This window comes from Triticum urartu, chromosome 2 (assembly GCF_003073215.2).
Source record: "Triticum urartu cultivar G1812 chromosome 2, Tu2.1, whole genome shotgun sequence".
NCBI lineage: Eukaryota > Viridiplantae > Streptophyta > Magnoliopsida > Poales > Poaceae > Triticum > Triticum urartu.
Genome location: NC_053023.1, coordinates 523814637 through 523831202, shown reverse-complemented (window position 1 = coordinate 523831202; position 16566 = coordinate 523814637). Strand labels below are relative to the sequence as shown.

Here is a 16566-nt window from a genome sequence, read left to right as displayed (position 1 = left end):
ATGCACCCTTTTATTTCGGACCGGGTTTGTATTCAAGGCCGGATTGTCTCAAAATTTTGTTTCGGTTTTCCAGGCGCTTTCCATCGCACAGTACTTTCGTACTTTGGACGCCAAGTCAGCAAAGCGTGTAATATCACGGTGACTTATGGCGTTGAGGATTCCCTTGTCCGTGCAATTATTGCAGAAGAATGAAATTGCGTCTTCCTCGCGGCAGTCCTTTATCCTGTTCATAACCAGGAGGAATCTGGCCCAGTAATGATGTACTGTCTCTTCGGGCTCTTGCCTAATTTGGGATAGATCGCTTATGTACGGGTGGGTGGGTGGAATCAAATCCGAAACCTCACCCAATCTGAGACCCAAGGGCCAAGGAGTTTCCGAACTCAGACATTGGGATTCTTGGATGCGGCCCAATGAATCTAGTCTGTCGCCTGACTTTAAGTTCAGGTCTTGAGTGATATCCTTCCCTCCGCGGGTATCCGGCTTGGAGGGATCGGGAATCCGGACATAGCTAGTCCTTAAGATAGATGAAGGGTCGCCGCACTGTCCCTCTACCACGGCAACGTGATGGGTGACCTGGGGAGAGTTAATCTCTCTCAGATCGGGTTTAGGCCCAATCTGGTCGTAATCCGTAGCGACTCCCAGGGCGGCGATGCGATCCAAGAGCTCGTTTAGGGAAGAGAGCTCCATTGGATCTAGCTGCTCGGCGAATTCTGAGCTGACGTGAAGATTGCTTTCGATGACCCGAGAGGTCATCGTCGGCGCAGCAGCCGAACATGCGGTCATAAGGAAACCGCCTAGCCGGAGAGTTTGGCCGACAGCCAAAGCTCCCTTAGCAACGGTGCCATCTTTAAAGACGGGATGAGGCATCCTTCCTGAGGGCGACGGCACGGAGGAACTCTCAATGAAAGCACCAATGTCGGTGTCAAAACCGGTGGATCTCGGGTAGGGGATCCTGAACTGTGTGTCTAGGTCGGATGGTAACTGGAGGCAGGGGACATGATGTTTTACCCAGGTTCGGGCCCTCTTGATGGAGGTAAAACCCTACGTCCTGCTTGATTAATATTGATGATATGGGTAGTACAAGAGTAGATATACCACGAGATCAGAGAGGCTAAACCCTAGAAGCTAGCCTATGGTATGATTGTTGTCCTCCCTATGGACTAAACCTCTCCGATTTATATAGACATCGGAGAGGGCTAGGGTTATACAGAGTCGGTTACAATGGTAGGAGATCTACATATCCGTATCGCCAAGCTTGCCTTCCACGCCAAGGAAAGTCCCTTCCGGACACGGGACGAAGTCTTCAATCTTGTATCTTCATAGTCCAGGTGTCCGGCCGAAGGTATAGTCCGGCCATCCGGACACCCCCTAATCCAGGACTCCCTCAACGATTGTGACAGACGACGTGCTCGTGTGGCGTGGGGATTTTCTGCCTTTTTTCAGGCGGCGGTTGTGGAACCGATCCGGAGTGGCAGACGTGATTCTGGTGGCAGAACATTTAATCTTAGCCATTGAATTAGATGGCAGACTCTTAGATGTATGGTTTCCTTGTGTACACTTCGTGGTGTGGCTTTAGAGGGATATCAATTTGCTCCTTTAATAGTAGTAGATATTTTTCAAAGCGACTCCTACTTTAGATCCATATTGAGTGATTCGGTTGTGGATCTTTTTATCCAAATTTTCAATTAACTCTACAGTAGCAACCTTATTTTCAATAATTTCAAGTCTTTGCATTACATGCTCCAAAGTTAACATAGTTCCATTAACCAAAAGAGGTGGTGAGCCAAACAAATCTATCATAGCATTATAGGAATCAAAAGTATGGCTACCCAAGAAGTTCCCTCCTGTAATGGTATCAAGGATATATCTGTACCAAGGAGTAGCGCCTACATAAAAATTGCGAAGAAGAACGGAAGTGGATTGCTTCCTGGTAGATCTATTTTGAGCATTGCAAATTCTATACCAAGTGTCTTTTAGATTTTATCCCTCCCTTTGCTTAAAATTTAGAACTTAATTCTCAGGAGACAACGGAGAATAAAAGGGACTAGCCATAACGACAAGCAAACGGAAAAGAGGCGAACGCAAAAGAGAGGGAGGATAGAGAGAGAGGGCGAATAAAATGACAAGGGTGAAGTGGGGGAGGCGGAAATGAGAGGCAAATGGCAAATAATGTAATGTGGGAGATAAGGGTTTGTGATGGGACTTGATATGTTGACTTTTGTGTAGACCTCCCCGGCAACGGCGCCAGAAATCCTTCTTGCTACCTCTTGAGCACTACGTTGGTTTTCCCTTGAAGAGGAAAGGGTGATGCAGCAAAGTAGCGTAAGTATTTCCCTTAGTTTTTGAGAACCAAGGTATCAATCCAGTAGGAGGCTACGCGCGAGTCCCTCGCACCTACACAAAACAAATAAATCCTTGCAACCAACGCGATAAGAGGTTGTCAATCCCTACACGGTCACTTACGAGAGTGAGATCTGATAGATATGATAAGATAATATTTTTGGTATTTTTATGATAAATATGCAAAGTAAAATAAAAGGCAATGAAAATAACTAGGTGTTGGAAGATTAATATGATGGAAGACAGACCCGGGGGCCATAAGTTTCACTAGTAGCTTCTCTCAAGAGCATAAGTATTTTATGGTGGGTGAACAAATTACTGTTGAGCAATTGACAGAATTGAGCATAGTTATGAGAATATCTAGGTATGATCATGTATATAGGCATCACGTCCAAGACAAGTAGACCGACTCCTGCCTGCATCTACTACTATTACTCCACACATCGACCGCTATCCAGCATGCATCTAGAGTATTAAGTTCAAGAGAACAGAGTAACTCTTTAAGCAAGATGACATGATCTAGAGGGATAAATTCATGCAATATGATAAAAACCCCATCTTGTTATCCTCGATGGCAACAATTCAATACGTGCCTTGCTGCCCCTACTGTCACTGGGAAAGGACACTGCAAGATTGAACCCAAAGCTAAGCACTTCTCCCATTGCAAGAAAGATCAATCTAGTAGGCCAAACCAAACTGATAATTCGAAGAGACTTGCAAAGATAACCAATCATACCTAAAAGAATTCAGAGAAGATTCAAATATTGTTCATAGATAAACTTGATCATAAACCCACAATTCATCGGTCTCAACAAACACACCGCAAAAGAAGATTACATCGAATAGATCTCCACAAGAGAGGGGGAGAACTTTGTATTGAGATCCAAAAAGAGAGAAGAAGCCATCTAGCTAATAACTATGGACCCGAAGGTCTGAGGTAAACTACTCACACTTCATCGGAAGGGCTATGGTGTTGATGTAGAAGCCCACTGTGATCGATGCCCCCTCCGATGGAGCTCCGGAACAGGCCCCAAGATGGGATCTCGTGGATACAGAAAGTTACGGCGGTGGAATTAGGGTTTTGGCTCCATATCTGATCGTTTGGGGGTACATAGGTATATATAGGAGGAAGGAGTACGTCCGTGGAGCAACAGGGGGCCCACAAGGGTGGAGGGCGCGCCTGGGGGGGGTAGGCGCGCCCCCTACCTCGTGGCTTCCCTGTTGGTTGCTTGACGTAGGGTCCAAGTCTCCTTGGACTCCGTTTGATATTCTTTTTCTGCGAAACTCTGAAATAGGCAAAAAACAACAATTCTGGGCTGGGCCTCCGGTTAATAGGTTAGTCCCAAAAATAATATAAAAGTGAATAATAAAGACCAATAATGTCCAAAACAGAAGATAATATAGCATGGAGCAATCAAAAATTATAGATACGTTCGAGACGTATCAGTGTGTCCGAACGTTGTACTTTATTGGATATGGCGTGATCTATGATGTCTCTAACTGATTTACCACTACCGTTTTGGGGTTATGCATTAGAGACAGCTTCATTCACGTTAAATAGGGCACCATCTAAATCCGTTGAGATGACACCATATGAACTATGATTTGGCAAGAAACCAAAGTTGTCGTTTCTTAAAGTTTGGGGTTGCGATGGTTATGTGAAAAAGTTTCAGACTGATAAGCTCGAACCCAAATCGGAGTAGTGCGTCTTCTAGGATACCCAAAAGAAACTGTTGGGTACACCTTCTATCACAGATCCAAAGGCAAGATATTTTGTTGCTAAGAATGGATCCTTTCTAGAGAAGGAGTTTCTCTCAAAAGAAGTGAGTCGGAGGAAAGTAGAGCTTGATGAGGTAATTGTACCTTCTCTCAAATTGGAAAGTAGTTCATCATAGAAATCAGTTCCAGTGAATCCTACACCAATTAGTGAGGAAGCTAATGATGATGATCATGAAACTTCAGATCAAGTTACTACGGAACCTCGTAGGTCAACTAGAGTATGGTCCGCACCAAAGTGGTACGATAATCCTATTCTGGAAGTCATGTTACTAGACCATGATGAACCTACGGACTATGAGGAAGCGATGACGAGCCCAAATTCTGCAAAATGGCTTGAGGCCATGAAAACTGAGATGGGATCCATGTATGAGAACAAAGTATGGACTTTGATTGACTTGTCCGATGATCGGTGAGTCATTGAGAATAAATGGATCTTCAAAAGAAAGACGGATGCTATAGTAGTGTTACTATCTACAAAGCTCGAATTTTCGCAAAAATGTTTTCGACAAGTTCAAGGTGTTGACTACGATGAGATTTTCTCACTCGTATCGATGCTTAAAAGTCTGTCTGAATCATGTTAGCAGTTGCCGCATTTTATGAAATCAGGCAAATGGATGTCAAAACTGCATTCCTTAATGGATTTCTTAAAGAAGAGTTGTATATGATGCAACCAAAAGGTTTTGTCGATCCTAAAGGTGCTAACAAAGTGAGCAAGCTCCAGCGATCCATCTATGGACTGGTGCAAGCATCTCGGAGTTGGAATATATGCTTTGATAAAGTGATCAAAGCATATGGTTTTATACAGACTTGCAGTGAAGCCTATATTTACAAGAAAGTGAGTGGGAGCACTACAACATTTCTGATAAGTATATGTGAATGACATATTGTTGATTGGAAATAATGTAGAATTTTCTGGAAAGCATAAAGGAATGTTTGAAAGGAGTTCTTCAAAGAAATACCTCGGTGAAGCTACTTACATATTGAGCATCAAGATCTATAGAGATAGATCAAGACGCTTGATATATTTTCAATGAGTACATACTTTGACAATTTTGAAGTAGTTCAAAATGGAACAGTCAAAGAAGGAGTTCTTGCCTGTGTTGCAAGGTGTGGAGTTGAGTAAAGACTCAAAACCTGACCACGGCAAAAAATAGAAAGAGAATGAAAAGTCATTCCCTATGCCTTAGTCATAGGTTCTACAAAGTATGCTATGATGTGTACCAAACCTGTTGTGTACCTCACCAAAACTTTGGCAAGAGGGTACAATAGTGATCCAGGAGTGGATCACTGGACAACGGTCAAAAATATCCATAGTGGAATAAGGAAATGTTTCTCGGTTATGGAGGTGACAAAGAGTTCGTCATAAAGAGTTACGTCGATGCAAGCTTTGACACCGATCTGAATGACTCTAAGTCTCGATCTAGATACATATTGAAAGTGGAAGCAATTAGCTAGAGTAGCTCCGTGCAAAGCATTGTAGACATAGAAAATTTGCAAAATACCTACGGCTCTAAATGTGGCAGATCCATTGACTAAATTTCTCTCACAAGCAAAACATGATCACTCTTTGGGTGTTAATCACATAGCGATGTGAACTAGATTATTGACTCTAGTAAACTCTTTGGGTGTTAGTCACATGGAGATGTAAACTAAGCACATAAAGATGTGAACTATTGGTGTTAAATAACATGACGATGTGAACTAGATTATTGACTCTAGTGCAAGTGGGAGACTGAAGGAAATATACCCTAGAGGCAATAATAAAATTGTTATTTATATTTCCTTATATCATGATAAATGTTTATTATTCATGCTAGAATTGTATTAATCGGAAACTTAGTACATGTGTGAGTACATAGACAAACAGAGTGTCCCTAGTATGCCTCTACTTGACTAGCTCATTAATCAAAGATGGTTAAGTTTCCTAGCCATGGCCATGTGTTGTCATTTGATGAACGGGATCACATCATTAGAGAATGATGTGATGGACAAGACCCATCTGCTAGCTTAGCATAATGATCGTTCAGTTTTATTGCTACTGCTTTCTTCATGACTTATACATGTTCCTCTGACTATGAGATTATGCAACTCCCAAATACCGGAGGAACACCTTGTGTGCTATCAAACATCACATCCTAATTGGGTGATTATAAAGATGCTCTACAGGTGTCTCCAATGGTGTTTGTTGAGTTGGCATAGATCGAGATTAGGATTTGTCACTCCGTCTATCGGAGAGGTATCTCTGGGCCCTCTCGGTAATGCACATCACTATAAGCCTTGCAAGCAATGTGACTAATGAGTTAGTTGCGGGATGATGCATTATGGAACGAGTAAAGAGACTTGTCGGTAATGAGACTGAACTAGGTATTGAGATACCAACGATCGAATCTCGGGCAAGTAACATACCGATGACAAAGGGAACAACGTATGTTGTTATGCGGTTTGACCGATAAAGATCTTAGTAGAATATGTAGGAACCAATATGAGCATCCAGGTTCCGCTATTGGTTATTGACCGGAGATGAGTCTCGGTCATGTCTACATAGTTCTCGAACCCGTAGGGTCCACACGCTTAACGTTCTGTGACGATTTGTATTATGAGTTATGTGATTTGATGACCGAAGTTTGTTCGGAGTCCCGGATGAGATCGGGGACATGACGAGGAGTCTCGAAATGGTCAAGACGTAAAGATCGATATATTGGAAGGCTATATTCGGACATCGGAAAGGTTCCGAGTGATTCGGGTATTTTTCGGAGTACCGGAGAGTTACGGGAATTTGTATTGGGCCTTAATGGGCCATACGGGAAAGGAGAGAAAGGCCTTAAGGGTGGCCGCGCCCCTTCCCCATGGACTGGTCTGAATTGGACTAGGGAAAGGGGGTGCCCCCTTCCTTCCTTCTCCTTCTCCCTTCCCTTTTTCCTATTCCATGTGGGAGGTGGAATCCTACTAGGACCAGGGAGTCCTAGTAGGACTCCACACTTTGGGCGCGCCCTATGACGACCGGCCTCCTCCTCTCTTCATCCTTTATATATGTGGCCAGGGGGCACCCCATAGACACACAAGTTGATCATTGATCCCTTAGCCGTGTGCGGTGCCTCCCTCCACCATAACCCACCTCAGTCATATCATCGTAGTGCTTAGGTGAAGCCCTGCGACGATAGCATCGTCATCACCGTCATCACGTCATCGTGTTGACGAAGCTCTCCCTCGACACTCAGTTGGATCGAGAGTTTGTGGGACGTCACCGAGCCGAACGTGTGCAGAAAGCGGAGGTGCCATACTTTCGGTAATAGGATCGGTCGATCGTGAAGACGTACGACTACATAAATCGCATTGTCATAACGCTTCCGCTTACGGTCTACGAGGGTACGTGGACAACACTCTTCCCCTCTCGTTGCTATGCATCACCATGATCTTGCGTGTGCGTAGGAAAATTTTGAAATTACTACGTTCCCCAACAAGTTCCAACACCTTAGCTACTCTTACACCCTCTGGATTGTTGGACACCTTGTCAACATCACAATCTTGAATCTATAGCTCAAATCTTCTCTCTTCAACTTACTAAAATATGAACAAGTTCCTTGTGAGCATTTTCATAGTAAAACACAACTATATATGAGATCGTGGAGTGTGTGTATAAGAAAAGATCCAACAATTAATCAAATGATAACAATAAGGTTGGACCAAGTGAAAATATTGCATAATAAATTGAACATACATGTTAGTGTTTTTGAAGTAATACACACTACAATACATCTACTGACATGTATTCCTTAGAAAATGTGTCAACAACAACAAAAGAAGTCAATGGGGTTCAATGTGCATAAACTACACACATATATAAATGTGCAAGATTTAGTGTAACAAGATACAACATTTAGTTTATCAATTTATTAGTGGATTAACTAAAAACAAAGAGTTTCCTCACAAGCATCCAATCAAGCAATTCATAGCACAAGAAAGTTGTGTAGTGTACACAGAATGTGCACTATGTTAAGATGGAGCAATGTAATCGTGGCACAAAAATGGAGAAAGATACTAAGTTGCCATAACAAGACGATTAATTTTGAGCCAAGCTACGAGAAAAAAACATGGCAATTCAAGTTTGCTAATTCTAGCATTTTGAGCTAAGCTACTTGAACTACACATTCATTGTTTCATGCCATTTCAACGTATAAGATTCATAATACAACTACGGAAGAACAATAAGTAAAATATAACCAATCTCATTGACACACAAACATGCAAAACAAAATGGACGGTCTAAATTCCAACTTACTCAACATGAAATTCAAATCTTTGTATCGTTGCCATCATTGTTTTATCGTATGGCTATAGATAACAAATATAAAATTTGGTATATTAACTACCTAGTAATCATGTAATCTACTAGCTGACCATTTGCTGGATACTTGACTATTGTTGCTTAGGGACTGTACAACTATTCACACACACACACACACACAAAGTCAAATAGACAGTTTGTAGATTTGTACATTAGAGGATGTGGAAGTTGTGAACAAAGTTACACACATGTACAACACCATAGGATGAGGAGCTTATAGTGATATACGGGAACCGAACCAGAGAAGGAAGTACTTGTGCAGCCGCCATCGCATGGGGGGGTGCACCCCGTCGCTTGGAGAAAGGACCACACTAAATGGATCATCATAAATGGTTCCATATCCATGACATTTCCCCAAAGTTTCATTGAGATTCCACCATGGATCCCCATGTTTATAGTAATTGACATGATTTCACCACATGCCCAACCATGGTGAACCTCAATGCTGATTTCTAGCTAGCCTCAAAATTATTTCCACTGAAGGGTCTTCTTGCCAATCAAAGTTGAGCACTCCCTACACTGAACATGTCACTCACTCATCAGTGGTGTGTAAGTCACTTTTGACGGTAAGTTACTAACAAGGCACGATACCTATTATTGGAGGGGTTTAAGGGCAAGTCAATGAATTTTTTCTGGAGTACCGCACTTTTATTAGGAGGAACTATGATTTTCTCGAATTCACCAAAACAGAATCTTGCACATAAAAAGTACTTCAAAACAAATTGCATTATATCAATCATCACAAGAGTGTATATGGGTTTGGAGAATAACACTCCTCATAGAGACATCATATGGACTTGTTGTTTTGAAAGCAGTGGCCACTATCTATGAAGATAATGCAACTTGTGTTGTACAACTTCAAACCGGCTATGTGAGTACTATACTCATGAGGCATGTCAACTACAAGTTCTTTTGCTCATGAACTGCAATAGATGAATGAGGTAAAGGTACAACATACTAAGCCACTCGCTGTTGCAAGCATCCACACCCGAAAAACTTGTTGAAAGAATTGTAACAACGAGGCTTAGAGAAGTGCATAATTCAAGGGACGAAAAAAAGTGTTGGGATTTAGACCAAAAAAGAGTGCTAGGATTCAGATCTCCGCCTAAAAGGCTTCCCACTCTGAAAGAGGGGCTTGTGGACTTCTACTTTTATACGCGTGGTAGATTGTACACACCCAGTCTCATTGTGAGATTTGAACAACAAAGAAGAAAGCTCTATCAGTACATATATGACTACTTTTCATGTATGTTTCATTATAGCCACGGTAGAAACTATGCTTGTGTCTCACGTATTTTCTAACATAAAAAGGTGACACAAGTAAAGATGGACTCAAAACCGAGCACACAAGCCTGCATGCAGCGATCTGGCTTACCATCCAATGAGAAGATGATCCTATATTTATTTGTTCACTTCTACTATCAGTAACTGTTACTTTTATTTGCTACCCCATTCGTCTCTGCGATCCCTTCTTCATGCCCTTCCCCATGAAAGTATCCACTGCAGCATCCACCTCTTTTTCTATCTCTTCAACCTGGTTTTAACCAAGCAAAAAGTTAGAATAGATTCAGTTACATATGTCAGCTAACATCTTTGCACAGCAAGCACCTCACGCTTTAGAGTGAATTTCAATTTTTACCTATTACATTGACATTTTTATGATAATTACCTCATGTAACAATTTTTCATTTGGATTGTCCTATTTAACAAGTGGTTTGCCAATCTTTACCCCAATTAGCAAAAGTTTTACCATTTTTACTCCATTGATTTTTTAAAGTGATCGGCTAGGTGGGTCTCGGCCATCAGGTACACAAGGTGTGCTGGGTTTTCATTTTTTTGCGCCTGAGTTAGTTCTCGTCCCTGAGCTGGACCCGCCTCATGAACCATGTGCAACTATTTAGCTGACCAATTGCACAATGCAATGAGTATGTAGACCTGATGACTGTGAAAATAAAAACCGGTCTATAAGCCCCTCTACCGGTTCATGCGCATGGAAGAAAAGGTTGGAGGAAACACCTATTAGATCACTCTCAAAATTTAATGGGAGCAAAAATGGGCAAACTTTCGCTAAGTGGGGTAATCTAGGTGAAAATTGCTAAATAGGGTAACTAATGTAAAAAAAATGTTTAACTGGTGGATAAAACTGGAGTTCACTCCACATTTTGCTCAATGTACATTCTTAGTGCTACTAATTAGTTGTCATCTAATGCCATTGAGATTAAGCAAATATTTGCTTACCATTTTTGTCGAAAAGTTATTGTTCTACTTTTATTAGATAGGTTTATTCATTTTGATATTTACTACATTTCCAGAAATCAACACGTGTCACGAACTACCAAATTTAGTAAGGAACTACACTAGGTGGTGATTTGCACCACCGTACCATGAGTTAGTTAAGCAATAATTAATACAGTGCAATCAACAGTTGCCGTAATTTTGTGAGCGAACACAACAACAACAGCAAAGACGTAACTTGCACATGGTTGCACCCCTACCACCACACCATGAGCTAGGTACTCCTTGGATTAAGATGCAAGGATACAACTTCCCCAACTTAGTGCACCCAACCATTGGGTGGCTGACATACATGTGCATATGTCAGCCACCCAATGGCAATGTGCCATACGTGAGAGGAATGAGTGAATTTTGTGTACCTCATACCAGTGTACCATTCAGTTTGCGTCAAGATTCGTAGTATTCTTATATAGAAATTTCTCTTTTTGTTTCTTCCAAACAAGAGAACATTTGATCATGAAACTTTGCAGATAAACTACACAAGTGTCGCTCATTGTACAACTTTGCAGATCATGGAACATTCGAATGAATTGTATTATTTCTTAAAAAAATCATGTTGCGCCAAAAACCGAAAATATTTTTTGCACATGGTAGCACTTGCGTGATATTGATCTGCAAAGTTTCGAGTTTAAATGTTCTTTTATTTGGGAGAAACAAAAAATAGAAGTTTTCTTGCATGAACTTTGATGCAAGAATGGACGGTGAGGATAGAGGGTGTACTGGTATGTGGGTACAGCCAGAACTTACCCTAGAGGATTTCGGTCACTGAATTAAGTATATTTAGTTCACACGATTCAGAAAAGGTAAGAAGAGAAGAGAAAAACACAATACTAAGATAGAAATATATGCAAAACAGAATATTTGAAGACACATAAAGAATTACATGAAGACAGAATGAAATAGAAATCCTAAAAATACAGTCAAATAAAAACCAATCCACGTGAAAATATATAATTAAAATTTTCTGGTGGCACAATAGACCCATCCTCATATATTTTTGAAAAAGGGATAACACCGGCCTCTGCATCATAGGATGCACATAGCCAATCATCCTCATACTTTGTGTGTGGGATTCAAAAAGAGGTCCAAATGAATGGTAAAGTCCTGCCTTGAGGATCTTTTGGTTCATACGAAAAATGGAGGAAAATCATAGTAACAGGAAAATTTCATTCGATGGTGCACATTATGTTCAAACAGATTAAGCAAAGGAAAAACAAATGGAAATTTCCTTTGATCTCAACTTTAATAGAAAACAAAGGAAATTTTACAATGCACTTGGACCACCTTTTGGAATTCCTATAAGCGAAGTACGAGCCCAAGGTTTTTTGCAACATAATACCCTTCTAATTACACATTTTCAAGTGGTTCAACTTTGATTTGAATGTGTTTATTAGGATTCTCCAATTCGTGTGACCCAAAAATGCATGTTTATAAAAATTCTTGTATTTTTCAATCCTATGATTTGCACATACATCGTCATCATATTTCCTTATATTTTCTATTCCTACATTTTTAGAAAGCCACAAACCAAAGAAACCCCGAAACAATGACCAGAGGAAAAATATATATCTTTATCATTCGGCCCATTCCTTGAACCCAACAATTAAGTAGTGCCACATCAAAGCAAATTTTCCTATACCTTTGTTTTTTTCTCTCTTTTCCTACAAATCAAAGATGCACTTAATGGAAAGACAAATACTCCATCCGGTCTTTTTTAGTCTGCATATAGGTTTTATCTGAATTCAAAGTACCTCTACTTTGACCAAACATATAGAAAAACAGTATGAACATTCACAATGCCAAATCAATATTGTTAGATTCACTATGCAACGAAGTTTCATAGTATATACATTTGGTATTGTAGATGTTGATATTTTCTAATATAAGTTTGGTCAAACTTTGCAAAGTTTGACTTGACACAAATCTAATATGGGGAGTAAAAAGGACCAGAGGAAGTAGGGAACTAATACATTCATAGGCAGTTAACCTAACCTTGTGGATTAGGGCCTCGGCTTCTTCTGCATCCTTCTCTATCTCTTCTGCGATGACTTTGATCCTGAAGGCTGCCTTCTTAAGGTTTTCATTACCGGGAAATGCTATGACTTCGTCTGCGAGTTTGTCAACCACATCCGCCGCTTTCTCGATAGTCTCGATTGCTACCTCTGCCGTCTTCTCCACATTCTCTATTGTATGTTATTTACAGCAAAGAGAAGTCAAAGTAAGAGTGGACACTAAGATCCAAATAATACAAGTGTCAAGTGTATATATTATTATATATATTGATTTTGATTTTTACCTTCCATTGCTCTCATCTGTCCGTAAAAAGATACTGCTCCAAAGACGCCACCAACGACCACCGTGACCCTGAGAAGCTCATATAGCTTGTGAATGTGAGAAGGAATTTGATCAAGCAAATTCCATCATATGGGGACAAGAAATGCTCGTTACTTTTTTGTACTCACAATGAAGATTTGTTGGGCGGTGGGGATTTTCCTGGTAATTCCCCAGGGTCCGAACTAATTGCAGCCTCTTTGTTGGGTATTGGTGATTTTTCTTCTGGCAATTCTCCAGGACCGGAACCAGCTGCAGTAATTCTGAATAAAACAGGTGAAAGTTTATGGAATGACCTTCTACAGTAGGGTGGAAAGTTTGTTTATATTTTTCATACGTGCTAGTGTACGCAAAAGTTTTGTTTTTAGATAACTATACATACAAGCTACTAAGATGCTTGTTCTATCTATGTAGACAAAAACTTTATTTATTTATCTATCTTTTTAGTTATCTATTTATTTTTTAAACATTTAATTCATGAATATTTATTAAGAGTAGTGAACATTTAGAAAAAAATATGAACATTCTTTTAAAATTCACAAATATTTTTTGGATTCGTTAAATTATTTAAAGTTCGTGAATATTTTTAAAGTGCACAAACATTTTTAAATTTGCTAACCTTATTCAATATTGCAAACATTATTTGAAGTCCATGAATATTTTAAAAAATGGTGATGTTTTTTTAAATGTGTCTTTTTAATTCGCAACATTCTTAAAATCTATTTTTTAAAGCACGTAAACTTCTTTTGATTTAATGAACTTCTTCAAATTAGAAATAGGATAGCCCACCTTTTATAAGCTAGCAGTAGAGCGAGAAAAAAAACTAAGTGGGCGAGTGGAGTGGGGAGCTGAGGTGAACAAGCGAGAACTTCATGGCTGCCATGTGAGCGTTATAGCAGTAATTTCACTGTTCCAACGTCTCCCAGTGGGCTCACACAACTACCAGTTGACACCGATACCAAAATGTGTATGGACACGACAATCACATACCTAACAACTAGCCTAAAAAAAACATACCTAACAACTCCACTCTCCTCTTCTCAGAATAAATATCATCTCAAAGAACAACCCAACACGATATACAAATAAAAAATACCACCAGAACATAATTAGAAACTAAACCAACATAGATAAAACTAAAAGGAAACAATCGACAACAATAACCTGCTACACAAAAATAATTAAATCTCGTGGTGAAGCAGATTTTAGCCTCTAGTCACATGCATCTTTCACGGTAACTAAAATATGTGTAATGTTGCGAACCAACTTATGGTTGGATGGTTAGAGGGACAGTGATATCCCCAGCCCATCAGAGTTCAAGTTCTGGTGCTCGCATTATTCCTGGATATATTTCAGGATTTCCGGCGATGCGCTTTCAGTGGGAGGAGACGTTCCTGTCAATGACGAGGCGCCTACAGTGACTTCGTAAATTTCAAGATGACATGTCAGCTCAGTCTCTCGGAGGTGCTCATAGGGGTAGGGTGTGCGTGTGTGCGTTCATATGGGTGAGTGTATGCGCGTATGTATGAGCGCTTGCATCTGTACTGATGTTCAAAAAATAAAATATGTGTAATGCCCATCTTACTAGAAACTCATACATATATTACTTACTCTTTTCATCTAAAAACATGTTCTATTTATTTATTGTATCATCGCTCTGCTTTGGTTTCATTCAAATAGGGCGAGCAACATTTTCTCCTATTGTCACATAGTCTGATGTAGATACATGCTTACCTGCTATAGGTTAGATGTGATGCATGGCCAAAAGAAGTTGTAAATTTCCCATAAAAAGTTATTAATTTAGATGAATATGGAAGGAGAACAATATATCATAATCATGCCGGCAAAAGTTAACATAATTTGCATGGGTTCCTAAGAACAACATGTTTAGAAAAGAGAGTGTGTGTGAATGACAAATGCTAGATGATGCATCATGAAAAAGAAGCTTAGAGGGAGAAAACACATACGAACATACCGTGTTGCTCCTCTTATCCGCATCGGCGGAACGGTACAGCTGGTGCCCCAAGACTTCATGGTTAAGCCGATTCGGATTTGCCGGCGATGAGCTGAGACAGAAATACATGTGTCCCGTTGTTGCCGAGAAACCTCCGGAGTGCATGTCGCCAACGTTTTGGGAGTAACGCATGACATGAGGATCGCCATGAGATTTAAAAGGAGTCAGCCAGCCAACTTCTTCAACGTTGAAGCTATATCTTGGACGTTGCTTTGTGGCAATCTTCGCGCTTCTCTTTCTTCTGCAGGGTTCTGCTCAACTTATAACTCATCAGTCTGCGCCAATCGTATGAAACGACGATGCAACGAGAAACACGAGGTCATGTACGTACACATGCACGATAGAGATAAGGGGTCCACACACACTGGTGGCCATGCATACAGCTTGCATTTTCCAGCTCCTTTCCTTGGCCTATATATGGAAGTGCCCGTGGCTACTCGCGTGTAACACGACGGCATGCCGCCAAAGGGGCGTTCTCACAACATCAATAATTATGTTATATACCGCAAAAGAAAATAAAGCATTAATTGTGTGTACTAGAATTGGTCTAACAAGGACAGCACTCTCATCTCCGTCTCCGTGGACACCGCGAGTTTCTCAAGTCTCAACGCCCACCTTCTCCTTCCTCGACGCCATGCAGTGGCAGAACCAGGGGAGCCGGCAGGGCCAGCCCGAGCAATGCTATTCATACCTACGGATTCTACAAAAAAGTTAGCTAAAATTAAGGAAGCAATTACAGATCGGAACACACTAGTACGTGCTTTACTATACAAGCTTTATTACGTAAGAAATAGCATTTTTGTTTGGGGTGCTAGGTGGCGGTGGCGCCGGCCCACCGCCACCAGCTCTCAAACGGTCATCCTTGTCACCATCGGATTAAAGCGCCCATGGCCATTGGATGAAATCCCATAAATCGCATTGAGTCGTCCTCTCTCAAAGCTCGGGTATCCCCTGTAAAACGTATGTTTGGGGGAACTGCTCGACACCCTAAACGGGGTGTGGCTATCTCATTATATAGAAGTACCAAGAGGTACAATACAATGTTACAACAGATATACAGAGGCTACGTATATATACAGTCTAACACCCTCCCTCAATCTTAATTATGGCCTAAAGTACAAAGTAAGTTAAGATTGCGCCTACAACCTACAAACTGTGGTTGTGGAAGAGGCTTCGTGAAGATTACAGCAAGTTGATCCTTTGATGAGATGAACTTGATACAGAGTAGCTTCTGTGCAACACGTTCCCGAACAAAATGATAGTCAACCTCAATATGCTTCGTCCGAGCATGGAACAACGGATTAGACGAGAGATATGTAGCACCGATGTTATCACACCACAGAACTGGAGGACGGGCTGGAGAGACTCTCAGTTCCCTCAAGAGAGACTGTACCCATATGATCTCAGCAGTCGCATCAGCAACCGCTTTGTACTCAGCCTCAGTACTACCGCGAGACACCGT

At 40.8% G+C, this 16566-nt stretch overlaps 1 protein-coding gene across 2 annotated transcripts; it reads right to left on the bottom strand.

The window, feature by feature from the left end:
• Positions 1-8398: 8398 nt before the first annotated feature.
• On the bottom strand, positions 8399-15452 carry LOC125538458. 2 transcript variants are annotated; one of them, XR_007296350.1, is made up of 6 exons: positions 15066-15359; positions 13222-13353; positions 13056-13123; positions 12752-12942; positions 9840-9998; positions 8399-8983 (listed from the first exon to the last, which is right to left on the bottom strand). XR_007296350.1 is itself a non-coding variant. In XM_048701738.1 (6 exons), the coding sequence occupies exons 2-6, from the start codon at positions 15251-15253 to the stop codon at positions 9909-9911; spliced, it is 669 nt and encodes a 222-aa protein (XP_048557695.1). In that variant the 5' UTR covers positions 15254-15355; positions 15436-15452; the 3' UTR covers positions 9565-9908. The 2 variants fall into 2 exon arrangements, 1 of the variants encoding a protein (XP_048557695.1); XM_048701738.1 differs by lacking the exon at positions 8399-8983 and adding an exon at positions 15436-15452 and having other exon boundaries at positions 9565-9998; positions 15066-15355.
• Between the last annotated feature and the right edge of the window lie 1114 nt (positions 15453-16566).

Excerpts from the sequence above, each read along its gene's own strand:
- LOC125538458 (XM_048701738.1), bottom strand. The coding sequence starts at position 15,253 with ATGGCGATCCTCATGTCATGCGTTACTCCCAAAACGTTGGCGACATGC. Across the intron at positions 13,354-15,065 it reads CGGATAAGAGGAGCAACACG|AATTACTGCAGCTGGTTCCG; the intron begins GTATGTTCGTAT and ends TGTTTTATTCAG. Across the intron at positions 9,999-12,751 it reads CCGAGGCCCTAATCCACAAG|GTTGAAGAGATAGAAAAAGA; the intron begins GTTAGGTTAACT and ends GGTTAAAACCAG.